Source organism: Symphalangus syndactylus, chromosome 20 (genome assembly GCF_028878055.3).
Source record: "Symphalangus syndactylus isolate Jambi chromosome 20, NHGRI_mSymSyn1-v2.1_pri, whole genome shotgun sequence".
NCBI lineage: Eukaryota > Metazoa > Chordata > Mammalia > Primates > Hylobatidae > Symphalangus > Symphalangus syndactylus.
The window spans coordinates 25,518,730-25,533,134 of NC_072442.2; the positions used below are offsets into that span (position 1 = coordinate 25,518,730).

The following is a 14,405-nucleotide window of genomic DNA, read 5'->3' on the forward strand; positions in this document are numbered from 1 at the left end:
CCTTCGGCAAGGGCATATTCTTCCCGAGGATCGCCCTGTTGTGTTGGGGCAGCCTTCCATGAGCACTTGCTCCCCGGTGACCCTGACTGCCCAGTCTCAAGGCATCTGAGAAAATTAGGAAAAGCAGGAATATGGTTCTTGTAATCTTTTGTATGGCTGGAACGACGTAAGGGCAATGAAATGCAGTTATTCCATTATTTTCCTTCCTTCTTATTTTTCTTTCTCTTTTATTTCTTCTTCTGTATTATTATTAACCACTCCCCCTCACTCCCCCTACTCCTTGCTTTTGACAGAATATTGACTAGGAACCAGAAGCCCATTTCTGCTTAGCCTTAAGGGCAGCTGTTTACACAGCAGCAGTGTTACACAGGTTTACTGTGTCGTATGTCTGTGTAACACTGGATTTGGATCTTGTATTTAGCTGCCAGAAGTGACTGTGATGAAGTAGGAGAGATAAACTGATAGATTGGCTGCCAGAAAGATGTTGGGAATCAATCAGATAAACAGGGTAGAGAAATAGCTTGCTGTTTTCTAGTGATAATAAAACCAGCGGCTTCTGGTCCCTGCATTCTTAAACATAATTGCTGTGGTAATAATGTCCAAAATAAGCAAATGAAAAAACATCATGGGAGGTTTTCTAATTGCAATTGAGATATCCTTTTCCCTTTTGCAATAAAGATTCATCTTTTGGAAGTGAATATTTTTTATAAATTTGTTTTACTTCTTCCAGTGCCTACTTACATAAACATATGAAATTAGAAAGAGATCTTCTTTCAGAGGAATTTATTTCTCTTTCTTCATTTGAACCACTGAAGCCCACAGGCTTCAGCTATTTGATTTGATGGAACATCTCTCTTGCCACCGTGCGTCACCTACAAAATCATTGCTAATTTTTATGAAGAAACAAGTTTTAAGGTCAAACCTGGATTATTGACAGATGATTAGCAGAACTAGTTTATCTTAGCGTCTTCTCTTAAATTTCTCTCAGAAGATTTTTGGAATTTTAATCTCTGTTTCTCTTTCTCTGCATATAGCACTTGTAGTTCTATTATCATAATTTAGGGTTTTTCTCCCTTAGTGTTTAACTTTTAAAACCATTGCTTCTCTTCGCCCAGGACTTTAAGATTCAGTGCAGATTCGTAAGTCTGTACAAAAGGTACAGATGTAGATTTCAGCTGGGTGCAGTGGAGTCAGGCTTAAAATGACAGTGGGAGAGTCATTTAGAATAACTCCCATGGAGTTAATTGTATGGGATGAGAGACTAATCCTCTGTGGTATATTTGCAGTATACAAATGACTTTCTTTAGGTTCCCTCTTAAAATTTGTGTGGCTATGAATGTGTTGGTATCATGTGTGGCTAAATCACTTAATAGCAAGCATGGTAGAGTAGCAGCTATGGAAAACAAGAGGATGATGCCCACACTTTTAATTACATACAGTAAAGGCTTTTTGCCTGAGGAAGACCTTCCTGACTGTTGGAGGTTATAGTTCCCAAGTTATCCTTGCACCATTATCCTGTTGGTGAGAAGCTGATGCATTTCCCTTTTTGCCACACCGCCCTTCCCACCTGACCTTTTAAAGATTCTCCATTGATATCAATGGAGTGGACAAAACTAATCATAAAAATAATGAAGGGAATGTTGCACACTCATTGATCTATTTGAAATGAACTGCAGTACAATGAGTCTTCCAAATGGACTTCTGTTCTCAGCTACTGCTATAGCCACCTTTTTAAAGATATATAACTATGAAAGGGTTAATGGGAATTCAGTAATGCTCTTGCCATTGGGTTGTCCCTTATTGATTGTAGTTTTAGAGCTGTCACTATGCCATTCAGAATTCCTTCTCTGCCCTTTTAAAGTCAGTTGTACTGGAAGATGATAAATAAATTCGTTGCTTTCCTTTTTCCCCTAGCTCCTTCGAGAACTCATAGAACGGAAGACCAGCTCCTTGGATCCCAACGATCAGGTGGCCATGGGAAGGTAATCTAGATACAGCTTTCTGTTCATGCAAGCAGCCTATGTAATAGTTTCTCCCCTTGAGTCCCTTTAATTCTACCTGCAGAGCAATGATTGGTCCTATAATTATTGAAGTTAAGCAAGATAAGAGCTAGAAAGAAAATGTGACTAATTGTTTACCCTCCATTGCCTAAAGTGCAATTTGTAAAGAAATTATAAAACACCTATGTATTTGTTTTTAGAGTTTGTTTTCCAGTCTTTCTTATGCTCTTTGCTCCCTGGTTTGCATTGTGATTGTATCCATATCAATCTGTTGACCAGTGGATACAAAGCAGCCACCCAAATGTGAGCTCTCAGCTGTCAGAACATGGCACTGCGCACAACAGGTTCCTTGCTCTCAGTCGAATCTGCTTTGTTAGAGTCTGCCCTAATTTAGACCTCCACCCCTTCAGTAAAAGCTTCAGCACAATTAGAAATGGAACGTGGCAGCATTACCCAGATGTCAGGGCAGAATGTAAAGTAGTGAAGGAAGGCCCTTGTGTGTATGCTTCATCCTGTGGTTGGAAAATAAAAAGGGCATTTAGAGTGCTACCTAATGAATAGTGTACATTTAAATAGCCATGAGCCATAATTTGCAAAAGCATGAAAGGAAACAAAAGCCGCAAGTGCCAGAATGGGATTCTGGGCAGAGCAGCCATTCGAGAAAGCAGTGAAAAATTTGTGTTGATGAAATAATTTTATTTGAGTAAAATATTATTTGAATTTTAGGGTAGGATGTTGATATTTCCTTTATCTCTAGAATGTTATAGAGAGCTGTTCGCTATAAATTTAATGTGATAGAGCAAATTGCATTTAAGTGGTGATTATATTATACATTTATCTGACTTTACAATAAAATAGATTATGGTAATTAAGATTATATTAAGATTACAGTAATTGGATTTCCCTAGATTTTTTTTTCTGGTGTTGAATTTTCGTTGTATAAATCAGGTAGGATGACTAGCTGCTGCTGCTGTTTCTCCTTCTTTTTCTTTTTTTCACTTTAGTTCATATGAGCAATTTATGAAGATTTTCTTAGCCTAATATCCCTTATTGAAAAATTAATTCCTTCTTATATAAAATGACTGCAGAATATGTGAATCTTGTTTGGATTCTGATCCAAACAAGCCAACTGTAAAATTGAGACATTCCAGGAAATGTGAAGACTGACTGAATATTTGATAATAAAGAATTATTGTTGACTTTTTGTTTTAGATGTGGTAATGGTATTGAGATTATATTGAGGGGAGAAGAGTCCTTATCTCTTCTCTTGTATAGCAACATGTACTGAAATATTTATAGATGAAATGAAAATTAACAATTTAAAAAAAACAATTTAAACAATGTAAAACAATTAAAAACTAGTATCAGTAGTGGATAATTATTTAAAAATTAGCAAAAATTGGAAAGCACAAGAAAAAGCACTGGAGGATTACCAAAGAGAAAGTTAGATTTTAAAAATTCATGCATTCAAACCAACCAGCAGTTGCAACATTAGTAACAGAACGTGCTGCATAGCTAAAACATTAAAAGAAAACCCAGGCAGCTCTACTAAATGTGATGGGTTTGCCTGCAGACTGGTAGATTTAGTGCTTGTCACAGCAACTCCAAATACTAAGGAGCATTGTGAACCAAATTTGCTGTAGAATTTCCCAGCTGCCGTTTGTTTTTTACCATTGCACAAATCCTGTTCAATTGATTAGTCAGTTTGGCCCCAAACTAGCTTGAGGAACTTGATGAAGGTTGATGATTTCTTTCTGCAGAGTTGTTAGAATAATTCCAATTTGTCAGTATGTATAACTATTTCTGTTAGTGATGATGCATAACATTGCTTGTGAATTTTCCAGGCAGTGGCTTGCAATCCAGAAGTTACGAAGCAAAATCCACAAAAAAGTAGATAGGAAAGCCAGCAAAGGCAGGAAACTTCGGTGAGTTACTTTTCGGAAAAAATGTCAACATATACTGTATATGTATCTCTTCTCTTGCATTCTGGCTGTTATGTCATTTTTCTTTTTCTTCTGATGATTCTGTTTTTAAGGATCAGAAAAACGAACAATATTTGAAGGTTTGTTGCAACTCAGTTTTTCTTATTCTAAAATGCAAATATAGTTTCATTGACTTTTGTGCTGCTGTTGTGAATAGATGGGTGAAATAATATATGCATTCCCTTGAAAGAGAAAAAATAAGAAAACAAAAGTAAGATAGTTGAAATTATATTAATTTTAACAACTAATTTCTATAGAATAATATAAAAATGTTATTGCCAGGCGTGGTGGCTCCCGTCTGTAATCCCAGCACTTTAGGAGGCTGAGGTGGGCAGATCACTTGAGGTCAGAAGATCAAGACCATCCTGGCCAACATGGTGAAACCCCACTAAAAATACAAAAATTAGCCGGGTGTGGTGGTGGGTGCCTATAGTCCCAGCTACTCAAGAGGCTGAGGCAGGAGAATCACTTGAACCCGGGAGGCGGAGGCTGCAGTGAGCCAAGATCATGCCACTGCACTCCAGCCTGGGTGACAGAGCGAGACTCCATCTGAAAAAATAATAATAATAATAAATATAAAAATGTTCTTGTCTTATTGGTCCATTTTTATGATGCCATATGTGCACACAGTATGCTTAAAAGATATAAGTGAAGGACTACAGGGAATGTTAACAAAGTTATTAAATGAGAAGACAAATAAAATGTTTATGAGAAAATAGAGCAATTTCTGACTTTAGGAAAACCCTCCCCTGTGAGCTCTTCAAGGAGTTTTATAAGGGTACAGATAAAAGAAGGAGGAAGAGTGGACACTGACCTCGTTATACCTTTAGACTTGGTAACTGTCGTCTGTGTGTGTGTGTGTGTGTGAGAAACACAGTGTCATCACACAAAGTCTCAGTGTCAAACTACCTATAATTCAGCTGCACACTGAGAGAAAATCTTAAACTTGTGTTAGGATAGTTTTAGGCAGGTAGTTAAACCCACATCCTTATTAGAACCTGCCTATCATTAAATTCCCTTTAGACAAGTGTGGGTCTATCTGATTTTTAAAGATCTTCAGAGAAGTAGATTTCTCAATTACTTTAATGAACTTGTTTTAGTATTTAACACAACTCATCAGGAAATGCTGATTTTTCTTTAACTTTACAGCAGTACACATTATCATCGGCTTTGCAAAGTATCATCCTTTGATTTAGGGTCGCTTTTTTAAAATCTCAGGTTAAATTGTTATGATTTGTTTACCTCTTTTTATATCTTGAAATTTCCGAACCTTCATAGTTCTCTAGGTTCATTTTTAGAGGTGAAGAGCATGGACTTAAGACCCAGACTGCCTGAGTTTGAATCCCAGCTTTAACATTGATTAGTAGTTACTTTGGGCAAGACCCTTAAACTCTGTGCTAGTTTCTTCATCTGTAAAATGGATATGATAATATATCAGCCTTGAATGGTTGCTGTGACGATTAAATGAATAGGGTATGTATGGCTCTTAGAATAGTGCCAGGTACATAGTAAGCACTGTATAAGTGTTTGTTGCCATTATTACTGTCATTATTATTGCTATCAGTATTCCAAGGTTGGGTCAGTCTCTTTTCCTAGTGTTCATTTATTTGTTTACTGACACGTCTCTTCCATACCTGTCTCCCCCGAGCCGCCTTCAAGGATTTAAAGAAGAATGTTACTAATAGTACTTCATAGGTGACTAGGCGGAATGATTATCTTATTTTTTATTTTTGGGATCAAATTTTTCTCCAATACTGTACTTTTAAAATTGTAATTTTATGAGGACATAAATTTCTCTAGAAGGAAGAGCTTAGGATTTCAAATCACAAGACTTGCATTCAAACCCTGGCTCTGTCTGGTGATATGATTTTGGTTGTTCTTTATTCTCTGGGCCTCACTTTTCTCATTTACCAAGTGGAGGTAATAATCCCTGCTTTGGGGATTTGGTATGGGAATTAAATGAAATCATGTGTAAATATCTGGTACATAGTAGGCATTCAAAAATGTTCGATATATCAGTTTGAAAGGAAAAAACCAGGATTTTGTTTTAATGGCAACTGCTTTTTATATTAATGAATTCAACTAGCTTCATTAAACTGTTCATTACAGGTATGTGTCAATGCAATTAGATACCTTTGCTTTTGCAGCATTTTGATAGCAGTGGAGATCCCCACATTCTCATATCCAGAGGCAGTAAAATCTCATTCTGGCAAGAGGCATTCTTTTTAAACAGGGTTAAACATGAAAACATAATAAGTGGTTTTAGTGTCCTTCACCTTCTAAGAAGATGGTCATTAGGTGGTAGTTAAGACCCAGACTGCCCTCAGGGAGCATACACAGTCATCTGTGCTATCTGGAGGATTGGTTCCAGGACGCACAAACAGTCCCACACCCCCACCCCTGCAGATACCAAAATCCACAATGCTCAAGTTCCTTATATAAAATGGCATAGTGTTTGCATATAAACTACACACATCCTCCCTATACTTTAAATCGTCTCTAGATTACTTATAATACCTAGTTCAATATGAGTGCCATGTAAATAATTGTTACACTACACTGTTTAGAATAATAACAAGAAAAAAAATTGGGACATATTCAATATAGACACAGTCATTTATGTCTTAAGTATTTTTGATCCATGGTTGATTAAATCTGTGGATGCTGAGCCCACAGAATCAGAGAGCCAACTAGTCTGGAGAGGATGGCAGACCCTAGCCGACTGAGTGCTGTGTGGGAGGTGCAGCAGTAGACATAATCCTGCTCCACCTCGAGGGATGCAGACTGCTCAGGAAGACTTGCACAAGACGACTTCCTCACTGAGCCTTGAGAGATTAGTAGGTGTTTGCCCAGTGAAAAGCAAAGAGAATGTGTGCAAAAAGGTTTGTAAGCTTGAGAGAGTCTGGGGCCCATCTTGGGAACTGTAATTAATTTGTTTTGGCACAGACTTTTGTAGCAAACTGGAATTTGAACTAATTGGTCTGATTCCAGAGCCTGTTCTTCTAACCTCTGGCTGTTGAGTTGTTTTACTGGCAGGACCAACTGGCCTATACAGGTACCAAAAGTGAATATGAGAGAATGGCAGGAGATAAGGCTGCATGCATGGGTGAGTGCTAGATCATGGCCACGTTAAGAATTTTGGACTTTATTCTGTAGACTGTAGTGAGTCATTGAAAGATTTTAGGCAGAGGAATATTGTCATCACATTCACATTTTAGAAAGATAATTGGCTGGGCGCAGTGGCTCACGCCTATAATCGCAGCACTTTGGGAGGCTGAGCAGGTGGATGGTTTGAGGTCAGGAGTTTGAGACCGGCCTGGCCAACATGGTGAAACCCCGTCTCTACTAAAAATACAAAAATTAGCTAGGTATGGTAGCGTGTGCCTGTAGTCCCAGCTACTTGGGAGGCTGAGGCAGGAGAATCGTTTGAACCAGGGAGGCAGAGGTTTCAGTGAGCGGAGATCATGCCACTGCACTCCAGCCTGAGTGACAGAGCGAGACCCCGTCTCAAAAAAAAAGATAATTGTAGGAGATTTTCTGTAAAGGACTAGAAAGTTATGACAGCAAGGCCTGGAAGGAATAGGAGATGACGGATCGAGAGACATTTATACAGGTGAGTAGTTCTTACTTAAGAGTAGCCACACATGAAGAGGTAAAGGAAAGTGAGAAGGTTGGAATGACTCCCAGGGTTTCAGGGAACTAGATAGGTCTTGGTAGTAATCATTGATATGTATAAGAGAGAGGCTGCAAGGAGAACATCTTTTTTGTTGTTGTTTTTTGAGGGAGGGAGTGGATTCAGTTTCTGAATATGTTGAAGTTTTACACAACCTTCAGAAATCCAAGTTGAGATATTTTTCATTCGAGAGGATGATATAGGTATTTATTAGTTGATAGTTTGGCAACAGCTTAATTGCTATTTACCCAGGGAGGGTATGGTGTGACAAGAATACAGAGTGACAAGAGTAGAATCCTGAAAAATGTCAACATGCATGAGATAGGGTAAGAGGAGCCCGTAAAGAATGCTGAGGAACAGTGGCCATTGAGGGAGGAGGGCAGGAGGAGGTTACGACAGCGGTGAATACAGGAGTGTTTAGTAAGGGGTCAGGAGCATCTGGTGCCTCAGAGAAATCACAAGGGGCAGCATCATTTCATTTGTGATCACATTTCTTCACATGAAATGCCTTCGGTTACTGAAGAATTCCAGAAACCGCAAACTAAAACTTTCCATACTTGAAAGGCCTCTAGAATTTCTGTGTAAACTTTTACTATCTTGATTGGTTTGTCTCATAAAAGCCTTTTGGAATCCACTTGTAAAGGGAATGAGAGAAATAGAAAACCACCACCAGGGAAACCCCAGAGTAATAATTTTTGCAGGCAAGGTCCACAATAGATGCTAAAATCAATGGGCAAAAATTTGAGGAGAAACTGTTTGGTCTCTAAGTATCTCCCCCAAGATATTTGTCCGTTACAAAGAGAAACATAGTGGCTTTGCAATAATCTAGATCAAGTGTTCAAGATGAAGCACCAGTAAAAAGACATATCTACACCCCCTGTGTCTTCAGTAGAAAGATACAACATCATTTCTGTGGTATTCTTACCAAAAAATGCCTAACCTTAATCTCATCATAAAATAGCATACAAATCCACATTGTGAGACACTCTACCAAATAAATGACCGGTACTCATCAAGTGTCAAAGTAATGATAAAACAAGGACTGAGGAACTGTCACAGATTGCAGGAGACTAAGGAGACATCACAGCAAGGTGTAATGTGGGGTCTCAGAAGCCTAAAGTTATTACAGAACAAAAAGTTTTTAATATAAGTTCATGTGTGTTGAATTGGTTTTGGTTTTGTCATCTATACTCACCTGGCTCATCTTGAGACCATAAATGTGAGGATGTGGTCAGAATCAGAGAGTAGTCTTTACTCATAGCAATAGCGTAACAACTAACATCTCCAGAAATCCCAGGTCAGGCACTGTTAAGCAGTTTACATGCAGAGGCAGAAAGAGCATAAGCTCTGGAGCCAAACTGCCTAGGTTTGAAAGTTGACTTTTCCATTTCCCAGCTTTGAGACTTTGGACAAATTACCTTACATCTCTGTGCGTCAATTTCCTCATCTGTGAAAGGAGTATAATCATAGAAGTGACATTTCATAGGGTTGTTATGCAGATTAAATGAGCTAATTCATGTGCAGTAACATCCCCAGTGTTACATAGTTAGTAAGTAGCAAACTGGGATTTGAACTAATTGGTCTGATTCCAGAGCCTGTTTTTCTAATCTCTGGATATTAAGTTGTTTCGCTGGCAGGACCAACCCTATACAGGCACCAGAATGACGTCTTGGCTACCTTAGCATCCTTTCCTAAGGGGTTAAACCAAGTGGCCCCCCAGGCTAGATGAGAATATTATAAACAACTTTCTTGAGTTAGACTTCAAGAACAGACAGTGTATGCCAGCTGTCATCACTGATTACTAAGCCCCACCACTGAGCACTTTTCGCTCCTTGTTTGTGATAGGGTTGTATATGTAAGACTTCCAGGAATGTTGTAGCAAAGATTAACATTACCTTCTGGAAACAGTTTAAATAATAACACTTCATTAGCTTAAATGATACAGCCTGGTCAGACTTGCTAATTGGATGCTAGAAAATAACGTTTTTTAAAAAAAACAAATATTTTGGTTTTTGGAAATACAGTAATTATAATTATTGATTATCAGCATTCTACTCAGCATTACATATGAGTGAATTTAGTTATGATTTAATCAGAAATCATAATGTAAATGGATCAAACTCCCAAGCCTTTAATAATATGTTGTCTTACTGTGTTGGTCTGTTCTTCCACAACAAAATAATATTTATCTTTTCTTAGTATGGTTGGTAAAAGGTGATTTAATATTAAAACATACACCCATTTTCAGTAGCACTGAGATTAGATGCTAAGTACAGATTACTAAATGGTCTTTAATCTGATTTCTTCCTAAAGCCTGTATTTCATCATGTAGTTAATAGTTATTAACTATGTTGTATTAAATGTAAAGATATTCTACAGAGCAGTACCATCTAATAAAAATATTAATACGTATTATATATGCAATTTTAAATGTTCTAGTAGCCACACTGAAAAAGTAAAAAGAAAAAGGTGAACTTAATTTTAATAACATTTCATTTAACCCAATATATAAAAATATTATTTCAACAATTTACTATTTTAAGAATTATTAGTGATATATATTTTTTTTTGTCCCAAGTCTTCAAAATCTGGTTTATATATTATACTTAATTACAGTACATCTCAATTCAGACTAGCCCCATTTCAAATGCACAGTAGCCACGTGTGGCTAGTAGCTACTATATTGCATAACACAACTGTAGGGTACAGTTCATAGTCTTTGTCCAGAAAGTGAATTAAACCCACCTGTGGACACAGCCAAGAATAGTAATCATACTTTCAGATGGACACTGAAGTTTAGTGAGGCCTAAGGACATTAAAAGATATATTTAATTAACAGTATTTTTGGTTTATATTTAAATAAAAAGGTCATATAAATATTTATGCTCATACATTGACATAACTTTTGGGAGGGCATTTTGACTCTGTCAAGTTTACATATACATACCTTTCAACTCAGCAATTTCACATCTAAGAGTTATGTATTGGCCAGGCTCAGTGGCTTATGCTTGTAATTCCAGCACTTTGGGAGGCTGAGGTGGGAGGATCACTTGAGTTTAGGAATTTGAGACCAGCCTGGACAATATAGCAAGACCCTCTCTCTACAAAAAAAAAAAAAAATTTAAAAATTAGCCAGGCATGGTGGCACACACCTCTAGTCCTAGCTCCTTGGTGGTGGTCAGGACCAGGAGGCAGAGGTGGGGGGGTGGCTTGAGCCCAGCAGGTCAAAGCTATAGTGAGCCATGATTGCTGCACTCCAGCCTGAGCAACAAAGCAAGACCCTATCTCAAAAAAACAAAATAAAACATCACCAACAAAAAAAGGCCTACATAGAGGCCTTTTTTCATTTTATAAAAAGTGAAGAATTAGACTGGGCGTGGTGGCTCACGCCTGTAATCCCAGCACTTTTGGAGGCCAACACAGGTGGATCACTTGAGTCCAAGAGTTCTAGACCAGCCTGGGCAACATGGTGAAACCCCATCTCTACTAAAAATACACATATTAGCTGGGCATGGTGGTACACTCCTGTAGTTCCAGCTACTCAGGAGGCTGAGGTGGGAGGATGGCCTGAACCTGCGAGTCAGAGGTTGCAGTGAGCCGAGATAGCACCACTGCATTCCAGCCTGGGTGACAGTGAGACCCTGTCTCAACAACAACAACAACAACAACAAAAAGTGAAGAATTAGAAGCAATGTATGTGTTCAAAAATGCGAAAATATGGTACTTCTGTTCCTACGGTTATATGCAGCTATTTATAAATTGTTTATGGGACATTGCTTATAAGGCTAGGTGAGAAAATAATTCATTCAAAATTGTATGAATATATATATATATATATAAAATGATCATTATGTGAAACAAACATAACAATTGTCTATAGGTAGAAGGATTGTGTGTGGGATTTGTTTTTGTTTTTGTTTTTTAGATAAGCTCATACTCTGTAGTGAGCCATGATCACACCACTGCACTCCAGCCTGAGCTACAAAGCCCAGACTGGAGGGCTCACTGCAGTCTCAACCTCCTAGGCTTAAGCAATCCTTCCACCTCAGCCTCCCGAGTAGCTGGGACTACAGGCACATGCCACCATGCCTGGCTAGTTTTCTTACTTTTTTATTTTACTTATTTATTTTTTTGAGACAGAGTCTTGCTCTGTCACCCAGGCTGGAGTGCAGTGGCCTGATCTCAGCTCACTGCACCCTCTGCCTCCTGGGTTCAAGCGATTCTCCTCCCTCAGCCTCCCAAGTAGCTGGGATTACAGGCACACACCACCACGCCCGGCCAATTTTTGTATTTTTAGTAGAGACAGGGTTTTGCCGTTTTGGCCAGGCTGGTCTTGAACTCCTGACCTCAGGTGATCCACCCACCTCAGGCTTCTAAAGTGTTGGGATTACAGGCGTGAGCCACTGCACCCAGCCAGTTTTTTTACTTTTTGATTTTTGTTTGTTTTATTTTTGAAAGAAAATCTCTCTCTGTTGCCCAGGCTGGAGTGCAGTGGCATTATCTCGATTCACTGCATCTTCCATCTCCTGGGTTTAAGGGTTTCTCCTGCCTCAGCCTCCCTATTTACTGGGATTACAGGCATGTGCCACCACACCCGGCTAATTTTTGTATTTTTAGTAGAGATGGGGTTTCAACATGTTGGCCAGGTTGGTCTTGAACTCCTGACCTCAGGCGATCTGCTCCCCTTGGCCTCCCGAAGTGCTGGGATTACAGGCGTGAGCCACCGTGCCTGGCCAGTTTTTTTTACTTTTTGTAGAGACAGGGTCTTGCTGTGTTGCCCAGGCTGGTCTTGAACTCCTGGGCTCAGGTGATCTTCTGCCTGACCTTTCAAAGTGCTCAGGTTATAGGCATGAGCCACTGTGCCAGGCCAACTGTATGTGTTTTCTGTGTGGTTTTTTTTTTTAATTTTCTGTATTTTATCTTTTGTATTACTTTTTTTCTGGGTTGGTGTGGGGGTATAGACAGTGTCTTACTATGTTGTCCAGGCTGGTTTTGAACTCCTAGCCTCAAGCAATCCTTCTACCTCAGCCTCCCAAAGTGCTGGGATTACAGGCGTGAGCCACCACACCCTGCCACTATTACTTGTATAATAGGGAAAATCTTATCAGTATTATTCTTGTAAAATTCATTTGTTGAAATAAAGAATTACCTTTGGGAGGCTGAGCTGTGGGTGATACAATAAATAAATTATTTGATATGTGTAAAAATGTTCCTAAAACTTTAAAATATTATGTATTAAATACATGAAAATACCACATTTTGTTTTATGGATAGTGTTTTGCCCTAGTAGAGTTTTTTGGGTTAGAATTTTATTTTATGTATATAGAGAGGGCACATTATAATGAGTAGAAAAGGATACCCCTTTGAATTATCTTTGGTATGATTTGGTCTGTATAAGGTCATGTATTTTCTAGAGCATCTCAAACACATCATACAAAATATTTTTTTTTCCATTTGGTGGGAAATGTAGGTGATATAACTTAAACTTCCATAGTACCTAGACTGAAGATCTAGGAATCAAACTTACTGTGAATTCAGTTGTGTTTCTCCATTTAAAGGTGGGGGAAATGAAAGAACCCCTGGATCTAGTGCACGGAGATGACGTGGAATTGCAGACCCCTTTTCTGCCTTGGGGAACCAGTGGCAGTGTGGGTGGTGTTGGTGAGGTGTTGCCTTCAGATGCTATACCACTACCTGTGCTGCTGCCAGTAGATGGCTTTTGTGACATCTATTAAAATGGAAAATGCTTAAGATATATGTAGAGGAAGAAAATGAGGTAGTCAATTCTTCATTGTCTTTAGTCTGGAATAATGTTTAAGGGTTGTATATTGCTCAAAAGCACAAGTGTACCTATTCTTTTTTGGGGCTGTGCTATAAATGAATCCTGTGTTGAACTGTCATTTACAGTATGCTGTTATCAGACTTTTCTCCTGTAGCATTAAGGAAAAAGGGAAAAATGTACAGTCAGCCCTACATATTTGTGAGTTCCACATCAGTGGATTCAACCAACCACAGATTGAAAATATTCAGGCATGGGGAAAGGAGCGTTGTGTCTGTACCTGTGAACAAGTGCAGACTTTTTTCTCATCATTATTCCCTAAACAATACATTATAACAACTATTTACATAGCATTTACATTGCATTAGGTATTCTAAGTAATCTAGACATGAGTTAAGTATATGGGAGCATGTGTGTAGATTACATGCAAATACTATGCCATTTTATATAAGGAACTTGAGCATCCGTGGATTTTTGTATCCATGGGGAGTCCTGGAACCATTCCCCCACAGATACCATGGGATGACTGTAGTTGGTCATCCCAACGACAGTGGTAAGTGCCTATGAATTTTTCCCTATCCCACTTTGTAGCCAAATGTTCCAGTGATCAGTTCTGGAGTTTGTTAACTCATGGAATGTGTTTCCTCTCCTAGGTTAACAGTTACTAATGTTGCTGCCTGTTTGCTTCCTGCTTTATTTAGGTTTCATGTCCTTAGCAAGCTACTGAGTTTCATGGCACCTATTGACCATACTACAATGAATGATGATGCCAGGTGAGTAATAGATTAATTACGTGTCTCAAATGGCTTCATGACAGCCTGATATTGACCTGCTCTACAGCCTTCGCCCTCTCCATTTCTTCTTATCAGTTAACCATTTGTCATTGGCATCATAGTAAGCGTCACATCTCTTCACCCTCATAATTACTATAAAACCAAACCAAAAACTTCCATAAATCTCAGTGCTGCCTT

General features: G+C 38.6%; 1 protein-coding gene across 2 annotated transcripts in view; it reads left to right on the forward strand.

Moving 5' to 3' along the window:
• Window positions 1-14,405, forward strand: part of AATF (apoptosis antagonizing transcription factor) — a 112,350-nt gene that overhangs the window by 72,789 nt on the left and 25,156 nt on the right. Inside the window, exons 9-11 of one of the 2 annotated variants that reach the window (XM_055257053.2) lie at window positions 1,915-1,982; window positions 3,845-3,925; window positions 14,136-14,207. In XM_055257053.2, the coding sequence (XP_055113028.2) occupies window positions 1,915-1,982; window positions 3,845-3,925; window positions 14,136-14,207 (221 nt within the window). The remainder of the gene's footprint in view (window positions 1-1,914; window positions 1,983-3,844; window positions 3,926-14,135; window positions 14,208-14,405) is intronic. The other variant, XM_055257054.2, reaches the window with a different exon arrangement.